The 18,506-nt window shown below is 42.2% G+C and overlaps 2 protein-coding genes across 2 annotated transcripts in view; both read right to left on the bottom strand.

Annotated features, from left to right (window-relative positions):
- LOC309327923 (uncharacterized protein) overlaps positions 1-18,506 on the bottom strand; it is a 133,129-nt gene that overhangs the window by 93,930 nt on the left and 20,693 nt on the right.
- LOC309328096 (vomeronasal type-2 receptor 26-like) lies at positions 813-7,697 on the bottom strand. The gene is made up of 5 exons (XM_081838033.1): positions 7,642-7,697; positions 6,014-6,077; positions 3,759-3,986; positions 2,305-2,431; positions 813-1,716 (listed from the first exon to the last, which is right to left on the bottom strand). The coding sequence occupies exons 1-5, from the start codon at positions 7,677-7,679 to the stop codon at positions 818-820; spliced, it is 1,356 nt and encodes a 451-aa protein (XP_081694159.1). The 5' UTR covers positions 7,680-7,697; the 3' UTR covers positions 813-817.

The following is an 18,506-nucleotide window of genomic DNA, read 5'->3' on the forward strand; positions in this document are numbered from 1 at the left end:
CTCAACATAGACAACAGTAGAAATCCTTCCCCTTCCTCTGTCCTCTCCCTTGCATAGAATCACAAGAAGGGTTTTTATATTCTAATGTTTAGACTTTGACTTTTATTCTCTGTAAATCTATTGAGACATTATCCAAGAGATAGTTAGTAATTATGAGAGTAATAATTTCAGATGAGATAATAACTAGCTCTCTTTACATCAGGAAAATGAAACAGATGACAAAAACACACACACACCATGTTTGTGATGTTTCATTCAAAGTGGCTTCTGTCCCTTTATGGGACAACAGAAGGGCATGTAGAATAAACTGCCATCAATGCTGAAATGCCTCACTTGACTGTGGAAATGATTAATCGGACCTAAAATTTCACACCTGAACATCTGTTCATTAATTTAATGACATTTATACTAAGACAGGCTAAAGAATGGGGTGAGATTCTCTTGGCAAATCTTATTCAGTTTCTAATCAATCACCATTGGATGGTCTAGTCAGGCCTGCATATTTTGTGGTACCTATTAGATATTTTTAGTGTTCCAAAGCCTCCAGCCTCGATCCAGCCCCCAAAATTTTAGATGTGTTTATTTTTTGTGCAGTATTTTTGATCTGGAATAGAGAAAGAGCAGCAGATGTTCACTGATGTTCAGAACATTGCCCCCAATTAAGCGTGGAGTGGCTGTACTGAAATCACTGGCACTGGTTAATCATGAAGGCAGCAACTCTACTGAAACCTTACTTATAGGAAAATAACCTAGAAAGTAATGAGACGTGTTTGTTTGTTTTTTAATTGCCTCTCAATATATTGGGAGGTTATATTTGCTATTTCCTAATTATTAACTGCTCCTTGCTGTTCAGATCAGGCCTCAACACAATGATGTAGCATTTGGGAGCAAAGATGGAGCCCAGTAAGCCAGCACTGGAGGCCAAGATGGAGAAGATCTCCACAGCCACCATGTATTTCCCCTTGGTGCTCAGGTAGACTGGAACAAAGGAGATCCAAACACTACAAAACAAGAACATGCTGAAGGTGATGAATTTGGCCTCATTGAAGCTCTCAGGCAGTTTCCTGGCAAAAAAGGCCACAACAAAGCTGACAATGGCCAAAAAGCCCATATAGCCCAGGACACAGTAAAACAGGGCAACTGACCCTTCGTTGCAGCCTAAAATGATTTCTCTCATCACAGAGTGCATGTCAGAATCAGGGGATGGGGGAGAGGTTCCTAACCACACAGCACAAATGCCCACTTGGATAAGGGAACAAGAAATCACAATAGCGCTTGCCAGTCTTTTCCCCACCCACTTCCTCATTCGGGATCCTGGTTTGGTGGCCACAAAGGCCAGAACCACCGTGATTGTTTTGGCCAGAACACAAGAAACGGTCACTGTGAAAACAAGGCCAAAAGCCATTTGTCGGAGCAGGCAGCTCACTCTTTCTGGAGGGCTGAGGAAGATCAATGGGCAGAGGAAGCAGAGCAGGAGGAAAGTGAGGAGAGTGTAGGTGAGGTCCCGATTGTTTGCTCTGACAATGGGTGTGTCCTGATGTTTAATGAAAATGGCTAGGACCACCAGTGTGAGGAGAGAGAAATAAAGAGCCAACAATGCTAAGCTCATTCCCAGAGGCTCTTGAGCAGACAGGAAGCTGATGGTCTTTGGAATGCATTGTGATTGGTTCCTGTGTGGATAGTGGTCCTTTGGGCATGCAACACAGTCAACCATGTCTGGAAAGAAAATAATATATTCAGATTTTGGATGTGTTGGAGAGCAACTACTAATACTGCGAGTATGGAACTCATAATGTTAAATTAGAAGTATCACAGATATTTCCAGATAAACCAGATTCAAAGTGATGCCTAAGAACCCTACCTCAGCACTGTGTGTTAGGCTTTTTGGGGTGCAGTTTAGACGGACAAGAGTGGCAACTACAAATAAATACCATCCGTATAATTGTTCAGAATAAGAATTAAGGAAGGCATCTTATACTCAATCAGATCAATGGTCCATTTATCTCATGGGTAACAAACCTTGTCTTTTTAGGACAATGTCCATATTCCTGTATGGGGGCTGTCTGCCAATAGAGACGGAGGAGAAATTTGGTTTTGTTGACATTCGAATGGGAAAGTTTTCCAAACTGCACTCCTTGAACCAACACATCAACCAAAATACAGTTGCCCCCCCAAAAATGTGTACTGTTCTAAAAAAAAATGTGGTTCTCCAAACAAACAATATGTTACCAATTATTTACTTAACCTTTTCCACAATTTCTAACATGAATTATGTTTGAAATGTATATATCTTATGTCACTTACCTTTCTGGGATGAAATCTTTCCTTGAGGACATAGAGCACAATCATAGCAGCAGAATGGCTCCCCCTCCTTCTTCTCCTTGCTGGAACCAGGAGGGCAATTTGGGTTACACTCAGAAAGGGGTGGAACCTGCCCATTTAAATGAACACACAAACAGTTTAACTCACAGAAATTAGTAGCGCTTTTGACTTCCTTTCCCCACTCTGTAGGAAAATACTAAACTACTTATTCCAAACTCAAAGACAAACCAACTACTGTATTTTTCAGTGTATAAGACTAGGTCCCCCCCCCCCAAAAAAAACAATGTCTTCAATTTGGGGGCATCTTATACATGGGGGCCATCTCCCCCCATTTTCTTAAATCGGAGTCCCCAAAAACAGGTGGTGTCTTTTACACTGGGGAGTCTTATAGACGGAAAAATACGGTACTTACCTATTTGTGTTTTTTAAAAACAATGCTGAAACTCATCATCTTTGAGGCCGCTTCAGGCATTCAGAAAAATTGCATGAGGGCTCAAATTAGGAAGGGGATGGGGGTAATTTTCACTAGCCCTGCCCCCATTGTCTCCATTCATAAGGGAATACCCATTCCATCCTCCATTTTCCTATCATAGCACATGTAAAAAAATAATGCTTGCATGCTCCAATGCAAGAGGCATGCGGACTTGTGAAGGGGGTGACCCATGTTCAATGAGAACCAGGACATCGGTATTGGGATGAAATAGGCCACAACTTTATTGTTTTAGCGAAGGAATTGGGTTTGGCTCCTAAATCAAGCAACTGATCCGCTGGTTAATACTGGTTGGGTCAACCGTGGGAAAAGAGGTCACCCCCCCCCACCTGTAACATACACTGAGTGTGACACTCCCTCCAGGGCTGCCTCCTGAAGGGGTGCTGTGGCCCATCAGCCCCCATATGGGCTCCCAGAGAGTAATAGCTCTTCCCCAACCCCTTTAGCAAGGTGCCCAGTTCTTAAAGATACGGACCCTGTGCCTTAATGGTCAAGTTGTGACAATATGAGGCAGGTGACGGGCCAGTAAGTCTGCAGGAAAAATTTCGCCCTGGCCCCAAATACAGTTACAGAGTATTCCCAAGTGAGGTCTTATTGCATTCTAGCCTGCTCAACTTCAGGTGAGATGACTAACACAGTAAGGTGGTAGAGGGAATAATTCCACACTCAGTGCCTCCTGCCCTCTTCTAATTGGCCCGTGGTAAGAGCCTAGTAATAATAAGCAGAAGAAAAATTGTTTGTTTGTTTGTTTGTTTGTTTGTTTGTTTGTTTGTTTATATCCCGCCCATCTGACTGGGTCACCCCAGCAACTCTGGGCAACTTCAAACTTCATAAAAACACAGCAAAACGTCAAACATTTAAACCCTCCCATTAAAAAGGCTGCCTTCAGAATGTGCAAAAACATTCTATTTTCTAATATCTCATGGATGTAGGAATCATGGCCCACCTGGTGAAAGCTTCTGTGCCACACCATTCGGTTGTCTTCAATGGAGAATTTCTGGCTTGGGGTAGCCTCCAGACCCACCCTTCCAACCTTGACTCTCACAAAGGAATCATTTAGAAAAGCGACCATGTTGGTAATATCAAAGCCAGCATCTACTTCTCCATTCTCACTAATAGAGACAGTTTCTCCAGCAGAGTTGTTAAAGGAGACAGTCCTAAGGAAGGGATGGAGCTGCGTTGGAAGAAAAATAGTCACTATGACTATGACTGCCACTATGGCTGTGGCCCCGGGTGCAGAATCTTGGGGGGGGGGTGAACCAGGCCCCCAGGCCCCTACAAAGATCCCTGCACCCTGCCAGGCTCGGGGGGGGGGGCTTGGTGAGAGTGCAAGGTGAAGAGCACCCTGCATGCCATGCCCCCAGCCAGCGTGTGAACGCCCACCCAGTGGGGGGGGGGGAGGGCTAGGCAAGCACGCTCCACCCACACTTGGCATCCGTGCACCTGCCCTGGACACCAGCAAGCAATGCTACGCCCCTGCTCAGGATGCCTGCAGGCTGTCAATATATGCTATGCGAACATAATCCATTCCTGAGAAATGGTTCAGAAGGGATTTGCCTAGTGAGCCGATGACTTCCATTAATTCCCATGGAGAAAATCCCAATGCATTCCTGACCAAGAAGAAATGGAGGGGGGACCCCCCCCAAACCCCATGGCTTTCAAGTCCAACGTTTGCATCTTAACTCAACAAGAGAATTGTAGGGTAACCAGCCCCATGTAACCAGCATGCTTACCCGAAGGGTTCCTAACGAACCACCCCTTCGGGGAACAGACAAGGCGAAACAGAATATATAAGTACACACGATCACAGTGTGACCTTATGACCTTTGACAACTTCACACTTGTCCTTTTAATTATCCCAGTGATTTTAAGTGTTCTATACTGTGATGCCAATAAAGCTATTTGTTATTTGATTTTATATTTAGCCAGCATGCTTGAGTCTAATTAATGCTTTAAGCCTGTCTGGACAGGCTTGGCCTATGTCACTTCTGCTCACCTAGTGAGGAAAGGGGCAACAGAGTCTTATGTTCTGCTCAGAATTCTCTGTGTGTGGAGCTCTGAGCTGCTCCCTTTAGCCACAAAGATTTATTCAGTTTAGGAACTTTTGCCATGTGGTAACCAAACTATGTCATACTGCCTATTCAGCTTTTTTCTTACTGCTGGATGGAAAAAGCACACAAATATGACTTTTCAAGAATATTGCAAGTAAAACAATTGATAACTTACTGAACCTGTGTATTAGGAAAGTGGGATAGTTTGGGATTCACTGGAAAGGGAAGGTTTTAAGGTTATATAGCCTATATTTAAATGCTTTTATTTGCTGCATGTTTTGCCATTGTTAAATGCCTGCTAGGGTAATTTGCCCAAACTTCTTGCAACAAGAAAGAAGAGAGAGAGCTAAACTCTTGAGAGTCCCATGGACTGCAAGAAGATCAAACCTATCCATTCTTAAGGGAATCAGCCCTGAGTGCTCACTGGAAGGACAGATCCTGAAGCTGAGGCTCCAATACTTTGGCCACCTCATGAGAAGAGAAGACTTCCTGGAAAAGACCCTGATGTTGGGAAAGATGGAGGGCACAAGGAGGAGGGGACGAGATGATTGGACAGTGTTCTCGAAGCTATCAACATGAGTCTGACCAAACTGCGGGAGGCAGTGGAAGACAGGAGTGTCTGGCATGCTCTGGTCCATGGGGTCACAAAGAGTCAGACATAACTGAATGACTAAACAACAACAAAGTCCTCTTGTTTGTTGTTTAGTGGTCAGGGACAACCATTGTGAGTGCTGCACTTGCTGTTCCCCAGCTGCTTTCCTCAGCTCCAGACACATTTTGTCCCAGCTCCGGCTGCCTCCTCCTGCCAACTCCCCCTTTCTCCTCTTAGCAGACCTGTGCAAAGTTTCTCTGAGGCCCAGGGCAGTTGAGAGGCACAGGGCATTCTTGGCATGATAGCTTGAGTCCAGCAGGCCCCTAATGGGGCCACACAACCACCTTAGATGTCCTATTCCCAGGGCAAGTGTACCTAGCTACCCAGAGCTCTGCACAGGCCTGCCTTTCAGTGGAGGATCAAATCCTCCTTCATGAGCTCCTTCTCTGCACACAAGGGGAGAATCTGATCCTAGACTAAGTGCTCAGAAATTTTTGGGATACTGTTCTACATATCACTGCCCAGGTCAAATAAAATGTATCTCATGAAAGGAATTACCTGCCAAGACTGCAGCTTCTGAAGCTCCTGCACCCCTCCTTCCATATCTCCCCTATATTTGGTTCTGGACAAAAACAATTTCCAGGGCACAGTTCATGTTAAATAAATTGTATTTCATGAAAAGGCATTACCTGCCAAGACTGCAGCATTTGAAGCTCCTGCATCCCTCCTTCCACCGCTGCCCTGTATTTTGTCCTGTGCAAGAGCATGCCATGTAGAGCATGTGCTATGGCATAGACAGCATTATAGAGACTGTAGCTGTGGCCAGTTATGCTCATCTCAAAACCAGACGAAGGGAGATCTTCCAACTTTTCATCTCCAGTGCAGGTTCCACTGGCCTGCTCCTCTGTATTGGAGCTTGGAAATAAACAGAGAAATACTTGTGCCCAGAACTGCTTGAGAAAGCCATTTCCATTTGCCTCAAAAGGATTTTGGACCTGAAGAAAGGCTTTGAAACCTTGTACCACATTTGAATGAACTGCAAAGGAGAGGGAACCATGGAAGACTTGCATATCCCAGCTCATTTGATAAGTTAATGCTGCAAAATCCAGCTGTGCTGTCAGAATCCACACCTTGCCCTCAGGTGTCATGGTCACATTTTCCAATTCACCAAGTGCTACGATTTCTCTTAAGTCAATCATAGACTTTGTTTCTCCATAGAAAACAACAGCCTTTGCTTTACTTTTCATAATAACTTGATAGATTTGGATGAAGTCAGATTGCACATCATAAAAGTCTGCCAAATATGTGGTTTTCGGGGTTTTCTCACAGAAGGCCAAACAAATGCCTTTTTGGGAGAGCAGAGGTTTCAGGTCCTGGATAAATCTCTCTCCACTGTCATTATCTCCAGCAAGCAACCCAACCCACGTCCAACCAAAGTGCAGAAGTAACTCAACAATCGCAGTGTACTGTTGGGCTTCATTGGGCACCATCTTGTAGAAGGGAGTGGATTGGCTTTGACCAGCATCCTCTGGAGCAAAGGAGCCATAAGTGAGCTATAAGGAAATAACGGGGCAGAGTTTGTAAATGTGCATTCATTGCCTGCTCATCTGGAAGGCAAGATCAGACTGTTTCCTCAGGGAGGCAAGCTCCAGAAAGCTGGGAGAGGTGCACATTTAGCCTCTGTGGATAATGAATACTCAATAAATAGCTGATGTCATGATTCTCTTGTGAGGTGCTTAGACAATGTTGCATCAAGCAAATGTTATCCCACATTTCCCGCTGATTTTCCCATCTTTTTTTGGGGGGGGGGGAGTAGTTTGGCTCACAAATTCTGAATCACTTTTAACTGCAGAACCGGAATTTGCTGATATGCAATTGAAATAGTGACAAAGATCTTGATTGTAGCTCAGGCACTCAGTGGATGGTGCTGTCCTCTCCCCGCATACAATGGCTCCTACCTCCCCCTCCTACTGCTGGGAATGAAAGCATCCCACAGCTAAATACCTCATATGGAAGCAGGACAACCTCCCCTGTTTCAGGAAATTGACTGCCAGTTGGTTCATTCTCCAGCCAGAAAAGTGGAGGGAAAGACAGACACAGCATGGTGTCTACAACTACGTCAGAACACTGATTGATCTAGCTCAGCTTTGTTAACACTGAGTGGAAAGACACATTCAATGACCTACCTAGAGATGTCAGGGATCGAGCCCAGGAACTTCTCCATTCATTGCAGGTGCTCTATAGTCCTTTCTGTGGTGTGGTGATTTGCCATTGAGTAAGAATGAATAGGATAATGCTATTTTCTGGCACTTGACAGGCACCCATTCATTCACAAGAAATTCACCACAAGATTATTGATGGCTCTCTGGTTCCCTTTTAATATTTTCTTGATATGCACCCCAATTTACAGTGGGTTGCGGAAAGGTCCCACAAGTCTATCAGTATCTCCTGCAGGTGAATTAAATGTTTTAAGCCTGTATTGGGAGGAGGGGCAGAAAGCTGTCAGGATTTTATCAAACTGCTTCCAATCTCAATTCAAAGTCCTAGTATTGGCCTTTTAAAGCCCTGAATTTTCAGGAACTCATTTATATAAAGGACCACCTTCTCCCATACCATTCACACTTTTTGGACCATTGAGTGAGGCCAAGCCCAGTCAAAGACATTCTGCTGCCTGAGATAGAAACCAGCTCAAGTATATCATCCACTGCACTTGAGACACCAGACTAGTTAGAGGGGTCAGGGGAGGCATGGAACATACACTACTCATTTCTCCAGCAGAGAAAAATTGCCAATGTGCTTAATAAGGGGGGAGAGGAAAGCCCACCTAGAGCAGAGATATTTAAATGCTGCTGAAGGCTCATTATTACCTGACAATTTGGGATTGTCCATTAGTTAATGAATTCTGGAAACAGATTGGTATAGAAATATCAGGAATTGTGGGTAGGAAGGTGGAAATATCTAAATTAATGGTTCTTATTAGCCTGAGTAGAACTGAGTTAGAAACAAAAGAGGAACGTAAATAGGTAAAAATGATGGTAATTGCAGCCAGACAGGTTATAGTGAGTAGTTGGGGAAATGCAGAAGAGCTAGGAGTGAACCAATGGAGGGGGAAATTGAAAAATATTATAATCTTAGAATATCTAACTGTGAAGATACATAAAATGAAAGGGCTTAAGGTCAGTGAGAAGGAGGAAGATTGGTTTGAGAAAATATTGAATTATTTGGGCAGGTTTGAACAATTTTGGGCAATTAAAATATTAAAAGTTAAATAAATCTTGTGGAGGGAGGAGTGTTAAGGTATATAGAATTGTACATATGGTTGATTTGAATATGTTACTATTGATTATGTATAACTGATTATGTATCAGCCGCCTGGGGGTTTTCACTGTTTGTTTTCACTGTTTGTGTTTTGGTTGTTGGTAAAAAAAAGAGAATACTACCTGACAATTTTATGCTACACGTTTTAATAAATGGTGCAAAGCATACTGGACACTTTTTGTGAAAAGCAGGGCCACCCTCTTTTGTCAGTCACAACTATTTCTCTATAGTACAAAACCTTTCTGCATAGAAAAGATCATGTTGAATGAGTATGAAGTCTCCAAGGCAGTATCTTACCTGAGGGATCTTGTAGATGCCCAAGATGTTTGCCATTTGGAGGGAGGTATCAAAGTCCAGTCCCCCAATAACTGCAACCAGGTATTTCTGGGTGTTGCACTTGTAGTTGGGCATAAATGTGGAGGGAAGGTTCAGAGCAGCCCGGTAGGTCATCCTTTCATTGAAGTAACTGTCATAGATGTGGAATCCTAAGGTGATATTAGGTAAGATCTTGGGGTTCTCATTGATCTCCTTGACAGCAAATGCCAAGGCCAGAATATGCTGGTAGTTCTTTGGCACAACACTGCAATGAGAATTTTATGCTGATTTCTTGGGAGATATGCTATGCAATTTTATTTTTAAAAAAATAGGACCTCATGACAATTCTTCAACGTTTTCATGCAAATTGTGCTCTAACACAATTTAACACAAATCTACAAAACCATTTCCCCTAAAAGAGTGCATTGTATTCCACTTGTATACTTCTATACCACTTTCACTTATATATGCATTTTTTGGACACTTTATCCCAGTGTATGTATTTTTGGATACATTTCGTGACTGAAGAACTGCACTGCAAAATTTGGAGAAGTGTGAATGGCAAATGATAGCTGTGTTTCATCATCTCTTTAGGCAGATTTTAGTAGGTGCATGTTTAAATATGAACTGATTTGAATTCCCTCCCTTTCTTCAATAAGGGAATACTGATACTTACTTTGGGTAAGTAAGTACGTACATGTACTTGTTGACAGTTTCTAAAGATTCCAGAGATGCTGTTGCTGACGCCAGTCTCTGAAGGCTTTTACCTCAGACCAGATTCCCTATTCCGCCACTCCTGCCCAATTCAATCAAAAATTGTAACTAGCAGCTGAACTAATCTGTCTCTGACCTCAAAGTTCATCCAGTTGTATTTCTGGCTGCTTGGACAGTTGAGCTCATTTAAAAAATCTGCTTTTATGACATTCATCTGGTAAGAACTGAACAGCCTAAAATAGACACCAGCTCACTTGTTCTAATCTTCACCACAAGATATTATTAACACACTGGGGATAATTGGCTTAATACTGATACCTTCTTTGTCCACTTTCACCTCAGCTTTCTCTGGTATTTACCTCAAACCTCACTCATTACTTGTACCAACTGACAGTTAACTGTCATTCTTCAGCCTGTTACAGTCTGTTGTTGCTCAGGCTATTGAGAATGAATGTACCTGATCCACACTCTTTCTATAAATATGAAACACAATTGTCTCTCTTCCCCTGTCACCAAGTAGCAATCACCAAACAGACCCGCACCACAGTAACAGCACAACTTTGACAGCCACACACTGACATCAATAGAGACCTTTAAAATCTTTTGAAAGCGCATAGCATAGACATATACGCAACATTTATATACAGTTACTGATTTGATCCAACAGAAAAGCTGTATTGTAGCCTAACTGAATGGAGTAGTTCTCATCATTTTCAGACCTGTGACACATTTTCAACTAGAAGTTTCCTGTAAATCTTGCCTGACATGGATAAGAACATCTGGGGCTCTTAGAAATCCACCTCAGAAGGAGAGACAAGATTTTAAGAGCCCTCATCCCAAATTTTCTGAGGTGAAGTTCAATATTCAGAACTAGATTACCAATTTACACACACACACACACACACCCTGCCTGGAAGTAAATCCCACTAAAATCAATGGAGCTTGCTTTTGCGTAAGCAAGGTTAAAGCTGGGGAATGTTTCTGTTCCAGATGATTATTTGAGATATGCAATATTTACATGGTATTAAGAAGTTGATGGGTAGTTAGCCTTTCTTTGAAGTCTTCTTTGTCAAAAGCAGAAAAGAGGTGAGAAGCAAGTCCGCCAACAATAAGATCACCAGGTTGGTAATATTCATGTGGGATTCTGGAAAGATCATCAATGGTGCAACTCGTGGTATGTTTGCACACCAAATGTGGTAGATGAAAGAGAATTGGCACAAGAAAAAACAACAACATACTGGGGCAAATATTCTTTCTAATCAGACACCCTCATTTCCATCTAGAACATAAACCTTAGCTTCAGTACAATATTCTACCTTGACAGAAACAGAACTTGACTACCAATTCACAGATTAAAATTCTATCTTACAACTTGACAATGTGAGAAGCAAAAATCCTGCCTCTTTCTCTGCCCTCTCCCTTGCTTAGAATCACAAGTAGGGTTTTTTATATTCTCATGTTTAGACTTTGGCTGATATTCTCTGCAAATCTATTGAGACATTAGCCAAGAGAGAATTAGTCATGACAAAAGTGATAATTACAGATTAGATAATAACTATCTCTCTTTGCATCAAAAAAATCCAACAGATGACAAAAAAACATGTTTGTGGTGTTTCATTTGAAGTGGTTTCTGTCCCTTTATGGGACAACAAAGTGCATGCAGAATTAACTGCAATGAGGAAGAAAATAAGAGTGGGTCAGTCTGTTATCAGTGCCGAAATGCTTCATCTGACCAGTGCAAATGATTAATCTAACGTCCTTAAATTTTCCACCTGACCATTTGTTTATTAGTTTACTGACAATTATACCAAGACAAAAGGATGGTGAAGGGCACTGAGTTTTGTAGATGGTTTGTGTTGGTGACAAGAAAAAATAGTTATAAAATAAAAAGAATTCCCTGTATGCCAAGATCCAGATTTGTAGGAAGTACTCTTTGGTGAGAGAACCCCAGCAGAGATTTTAAATCACAAATCATGTACCAAAATAAATCATAGACATATAGGCTGTTAGACCTTTAAAATATGACCTTGTATGTTCCAAAAAAACACTTTCCCCTTAGCATACAAAAAGACCACACATCTGGTAGGTTAAGAACTGGTTTACTTACAAACTCTTCAAAGGTCAAGTTCATGTGTTTTTCCATACATCAGTCAAAAAACACAGGCAGAAAAACTTGGCTATAGTGATGAAAATTCCAAATTATTGGTATAGGAATGCAAGAGAGGTTTGTGAGTGCCATGTGGTCTGAGCTTGGAGCAACCATCTTAGACTTCACATGTTGTGTTTCTTGGGTACACTGGAGGGAAACAACAGGCCTCATTGCTTGGCCCCTCCCAAAGTGAGCTAAACCTGCCAAGACAGGTAATCCTGTCATGTGTTAATTAGACTTCAGCACATTGGTTATATGAAGACTGGTTATCCCATAGTTTGACGAGCAGGCTTAGATGTGGGAGGTGGTCTTGAAGACTTTCAGGTAAATGGTGGGGACTATGTTTGGGTCTCAATTTGTGTCAGTTGACTTGGAATAAGCTGAGCATTTTTTTTATTTTGTAGGAGGAAGGGGAAATTGCTTGGTTTATTCTGAGCCAATGCATACAAGAGATTGGGAGCATTTTCTTAAGAATTTTCATGGGGATATTTTTAAATAAAAAAAGAATTACAAATTGTTGCCAAAATGTGGAGAACTGAATTTAAGATAGGCAAAATGAGAAACTGGTAAAATAAAAACAGGTTCTATTGACTTCTAATGGAGACAGTTTAATTTACCTCTTAATGCACACATGCAAATGCACATAAATAACATATGTGCCACCAAAAGAGGTGTAATTTCCAAGGTTTTGCACCTGGAGCTGTGGGGTGCAGGGCGGAGGAGAAAGAGATTACAACCCCTTCACAGGATCGAAAATACAGATCCTTTATTGTGAAGTTATGGACCTAAACAGAGTAAAAACAAAAACAGTTGGTGGGATGGGGGGAATAACATAACAAGAATAAAAATTGCCAACCAAATTCTTTACTTATATCTCATTCTAGCCCTCTTATCAGTTGGAAGTGGCAATAATCGTGGAATTCAATACAGAGGATTATTATTTGTCTTACTGGCTACAGTATGGCTGGAACTAGCTAGTATTTGAAAGTGGTGGTTCTGTGCGCACAAAGGAGGGAAGGTACAACATCTTTTGGAGCTTAGCGTTATCTAAGCATCTGACCCAACATATGTGAATCATTGAGGCTATAGAGAAATGGGATAGTTTTTATGTTACATGGTATCCATCTGTTACTTGTATTACTAAATCCCATTGTCCTCCTATGCCACCTATATCCCAAACAGCAGTCTGGTGGGGCTACCTCTAATATTGAGAATAACTTCAAAATAACTCTTTTTATGTTTATAGATAATGAGAACAGTCAAACAAGATAGGTTTAATCAGGGAATATTTCCCAGGATTGAAAATAGGAATGGAGTACTCATAGCAGCTGAATATGCATTTATTTATTATACATATAGACACAGCCTAAAGCTTTACTAGATCCAACCCCCATTCATTTATGTTCATAGATATACCTGCATGTCATCAATTAGTGCAGCTTACCACCTGAGTGTCTGGTGCATGTTTGCATCAAGGTCACAGTGATTGCACAGAAATCCACGTACTTAGCTGCATGGGTTCAAGGATGAACAATGGTCTTGTGCTGTGGGAAATAGGCCCTAAGGCCTGATTGGCTTAAGCACGGTGGTCCAAAGTGTGGCCCCGCCAGCCTTCTTCCACCCCTTCCCAAAGCATAAGGACAAAAAGCTTTTTCTGTTGAAGATTTTTGAAGACAATCTCTTATTTTTGGCATTTTCCCTGCCATATTTTAATTCTCTTTGGGGGTTTTCCCTGTTTACAATGTATTGAAAGGAGAGCAGTCTCTAACCAGTACTGAAAAACCAATGGCTCAAACTATATGTCCTGCTCAAAGACGAAAAATCAAAGCTCAATACATAACAGTTAATTGTTTCAGCTGTAACAAAGGACATAAATTAAAATCTTTGAAGATTTCCAGAAAATACCAGGCAATACCAAACATAAAATACAACATGATATGATGTGGAGAAAGAGACTATATTGTCCATATTCTGGTAAAATGAAAAACAGAGATGATAGGATAATTTACTATTTCCTTTTTATTAATTGCTCCTTGCTGTTCAGATCCGGTCTTAACACAATGATGTAGCATTTTGGGGAAAAGATGGAACCCATTAAGCCAGCACTGGAGGCTAAGATGGAGAAGATCTCCACAGCCACCATGTATTTCCCCTTGGTGCTCAGGTACACTGGAACAAAGGAGATCCAAACAGTACAAAACAGGAACATGCTGAAGGTGATGAATTTGGCCTCATTGAAACTCTCAGGCAGTTTCCTGGCAAAAAAGGCCACTACAAAGCTGATAATGGCCAAAAAGCCCATGTAGCCCAGGACACAGTAAAACAGGGCAACTGACCCTTCGTGGCAGCCTAGAATGATTTCCCTCATCACAGAGTGCATGTCAGAATCAGGGAATGGGGGAGAGGTTCCTAACCACACAGTGCAAATTCCCGCTTGGATAAGGGAACAAGAAATCACAATGGAGCTTGCCAGTCTTTTCCCCACCCACTTCCTCATTTGGGATCCTGGTTTGGTGGCCACAAAGGCCAGAACCACCGTGATCGTTTTGGCCAGAACACAAGAAACAGTCACTGTGAAAACAAGGCCAAAAGCCATTTGTCGGAGCAGGCAGCTCACTCTTTCTGGAGGGCTGAGGAAGATCAATGGGCAGAGGAAGCAGAGCAGGAGGAAAGTGAGGAGAGTGTAGGTGAGGTCCCGATTGTTTGCTCTGACAATGGGTGTGTCCCGATGTTTAATGAAAATGGCAAGGACCACCACTGTGAGGAAAGAGAGAGAAAGAGCCAACAATGCTAAGCTCATCCCCAGAGGCTCTTTAAAGGACAGGAAGCTGATGGTCTTTGGAATGCATTGTGATTGTTCCATGTTAGGATAGTGATCTTCGGGGCACCCAACACAATCATCCATATCTGGAGAGGAAATAATTATTTCAGAGTTCAGATGTGTTGGCGAGTTTCCAATTCTGCTAGTATGGAGCTTTTAGGGTTAAAGATGTTTCCAGACAAACCAGATTGAAAGTGATGCATGAGAACCCCACCTCAGCATTGTGTGCTATGCTATATGGGGTGTCCCCATAAGATACATTGTGCAGTTTAAATGGAAAACAGTGGTAACCACAAATACAATTCTTCCTTGTAGTACCGTATTTTTCACTCTATAGGATGTACTTTTCCCCCTCCAAAAATGAAGGGAAAATGTGTGTGCATCCTACGGAGCGAATGCAGGCTCCTTGGCTTCAGCGATAGCAACACGAAGCCTCCGAAAGGCAGAGGGAGTGCTCCCTCCGTGCTCCAGAGGCTATGCATTGCTTTCACGGACATTATGGGATCAAATCAGAAACCAGGACGGCTTCTCTAACTCAGGAACATCCCTGGAAAATAGGGACACTTGGAGGGTCTGCCATATTAGCAATTATTTACCTATTTACTTAACTTTTCCAACAACTTCTAACGTGACATATGTTTGAAAACTACATATCTCGTGTCTCTTACCCTTCTGGGACGAAATCTTGCCTTGAGGACATGGAGCACAATCATAGCAGCAGAATGGTCCCCCCTCCTTCTTTTTCTTGCTGGAACCAGGAGGGCAGTTTGGGTTACACTCAGAAAGGGGTGGAACCTGCCCATTTAAAGAAACACATAAACATTTTAGCACAGAGAAATTATTAATGCTTTGGGCTTCATTTTTCCCCCAAGCCAGCAGTAGGAAGACACTAAACTACTGAGGACCAAACTATTTGTTTTGCTATTTGTAGTTTTAAAAAAGAATGCTGAAACTGACCGTCTGTGAAAAGAATGCCTGAAGGCTTAAACTGGGAAGGGAATTGGGAGTTCATTTTCACCAGCCCTCATCCCCATACATAAAATGAATACTTGTTCACCACCAACCTTCCCATACTGAGCAGAAAGTATTAAAAAGGCTGAACATGCTTTGAAGCCTCCCTATAATTTGGAACTTTTGTGACGATATACTGCTCTGCCTCCTTTCTTTTAGCAAATGTTTTGTGCCACTGGGGAAGTGATAATTCTGTATTGATTTGTTTTGGATGTTTGTATGTGATGCCAATAAAAGGCTTGATGATGATGAATTTGGAACTTTGTGTTGTTATCTTGGTCCCCAAATATGATGAAACTGTAAAGGAGTTCAGCCAAATGCTCTTAGAAGCCCTCTTCACACTTCCTGCCATGCTTTTTGTCTTAATTGATGCATCTTCAAACATATTTTGTACTTCAATGTGTATTTTTCAAATGATTTTGGTCCATTTTTGAGCTGAGAACTAACCACAGAATTCATAGAAACCTGAAGGATAATTAACGATCCTTCCATCTGTGTACCAAGATACGAAGTCAATCAGTTTTCATTAAATTGTTGTGACATGAAATTCTCCTCCATCCTTAGGATACAAGTGGCTAATTTAAGCACAACACACACACCTGAATTTGCCTTTTATGTCTCAGTAAAATTATAAAGAATCTAATGCCAAAGCTATGGTAATTTAAGGAATATGGGTGGCACTGTGGTCTAAACCACAGAGCCTAGGGCTTGCCAATCAGAAGGTCGGCGGTTCGAATCCCTGTGACGGGGTGAGCTCCCGTTGTTCAGTCCCTGCTCCTGCCCACCTAGCAGTTCGAAAGCACGTCAAAGTGCAAGTAGATAAACAGGTACCGCTCCGTCGGGAAGGTAAACAGCGTTTCCATGCGCTGCTCTGGTTCGCCAGAAGCGGCTTAGTCATGCTGGCCACATGACCTGGAAGCTGTACGCCGGCTCCCTTGGCCAATAAAGCGAGATGAGCGCCGCAACCCCAGAGTCGTCTGCGACTGGACCTAACAATCCCTTTACCTTTACCTATGGTAACTTAGGTGGGATTTTTTTTTCAGCGTGGAAGGAACTAAAACTGGTCCTCCTGGCACAAATTGTTTGAAACAGCCTTGAAAAAAAGAGGTAATATTTGAAGAAAAAAGTATTTCCTGCAAAACCTAAAAGGGCATTTAAGCTCCTCTCTAGAAAACATCAAGATGTGAGGTGGGTAGTAACAAGGGATAAGTGACGTGAGGAAGAAAAGTTTTTATCCCTCTCTCATAACTCTAGAACTCAGTGACCTCCAATGACATCTATTGGAAGATTCAGGTCAAATAAAAGAAAGTGTTTCTTCATGCAGTATATTTAAAACTATGGAACTCACTCCAAAAGGAGGCGGTGAAGGCCACCAAGCTGGATGGCTTTAACAGAGAATTAGAAAAATTAATGGAGGATAAGTCTGTCAGTAGAGGAGAAACCATCAATGGGTACTAGCCTTGAGGGAGGTTATGTTTCCATAGTCATAGGCAGTATGCTGCTGAATACCAGATGATGGAAACCACAAAAGAGGAGAGTGGTCTTCTGATCAGGGTTTCCCACAAGCATCTCTCTAGCCATTCTGAGAACCATATTTTTATTTATTTTTTTCATTTATTTATTTTCTGTACAACCCTCCATCCAAAGTCACTTTACAATATACAGTGGTACCTCGGGTTACAGGCGCTTCAGGTTACATACGCTTCAGGTTACATACGCTTCAGGTTACGGATTCCGCTAACCCAGAAATAGTACCTCAGGTTAAGAACTTTGCTTCAGGATGAGAACAGAAATCATGTGGCGGCAGCGGGAGGCCCCATTAGCTAAAGTGGTACTTCAGGTTAAGAACAGTTTCAGGTTAAGAATGGACCTCCAGAACGAATTAAGTTCTTAACACGAGGTACCACAGTTTGGTACCTTTTTTTAAAAAAAAATACAAAAATGCACAACATAATAACAATTGAAACAAACAAACAAACAAAAACAGGTTAAAAGGCCATAGATGGTTTAATCTACCAACGGCCTGGGAGGAATGTTTTCACTTGGTGCTTAAAGATATGTAGGGAGATGCCAGGTGAGCATCCCTGGGGAGAGCTGATTCTTCCCCAATCTAAGAAACCTCTTTCCTCATTCTACAGTTGGTGACAAAGAACAGCTGCCCACCAACCTCCATGTCACCTGCTTCCTTCTCACCAAACAGCATTTGATCCACAAACACCTTATTTTTGTCAAGAGACTCATGAAGTTCCCTGGGACAGAAAGAGCCCAAGCCAACAGCCACATGCCATGTCCAGATACTGGACAAGACTGGCCATTGGCATTATCCTGGACTTGTTAGGCAAGGGCCTTATCCAGCAAGCTCGTCTTATGTTGAGTTTCCTGCATCACCGAGTGTTGGACTACATAACTTCCGGGATGACTTCCAAATCTATGATTCTACTATTCCCAAGCAGTGTAGAGGAAAATGTTTTGATTCTGGCTGGAAAGGCAGGTATGTGCTGGACTGATGATATGTAAGTACAATATCATTCTCTTTTCCTATCTCTCATAGATGTAGAATTAGGCCTCACCAGGTGAAAGCTTCTGTGCCACACCATTCTGTTGTCATCAAGGGTGAATTCCTGGCCTGGAACAGCCTCCCCACCCAGTCTTCCAACCTTGACTCTCATGAAGGAGTTATTTGGGAAAGTGACCAGGTTGGTGATATCAAAGCCAGCTTCTAC

The sequence above is a fragment of the Podarcis erhardii genome (assembly GCF_964252035.2).
Source record: "Podarcis erhardii genome assembly, chromosome: 13".
Classification (NCBI taxonomy): Eukaryota; Metazoa; Chordata; class Lepidosauria; order Squamata; family Lacertidae; genus Podarcis; species Podarcis erhardii.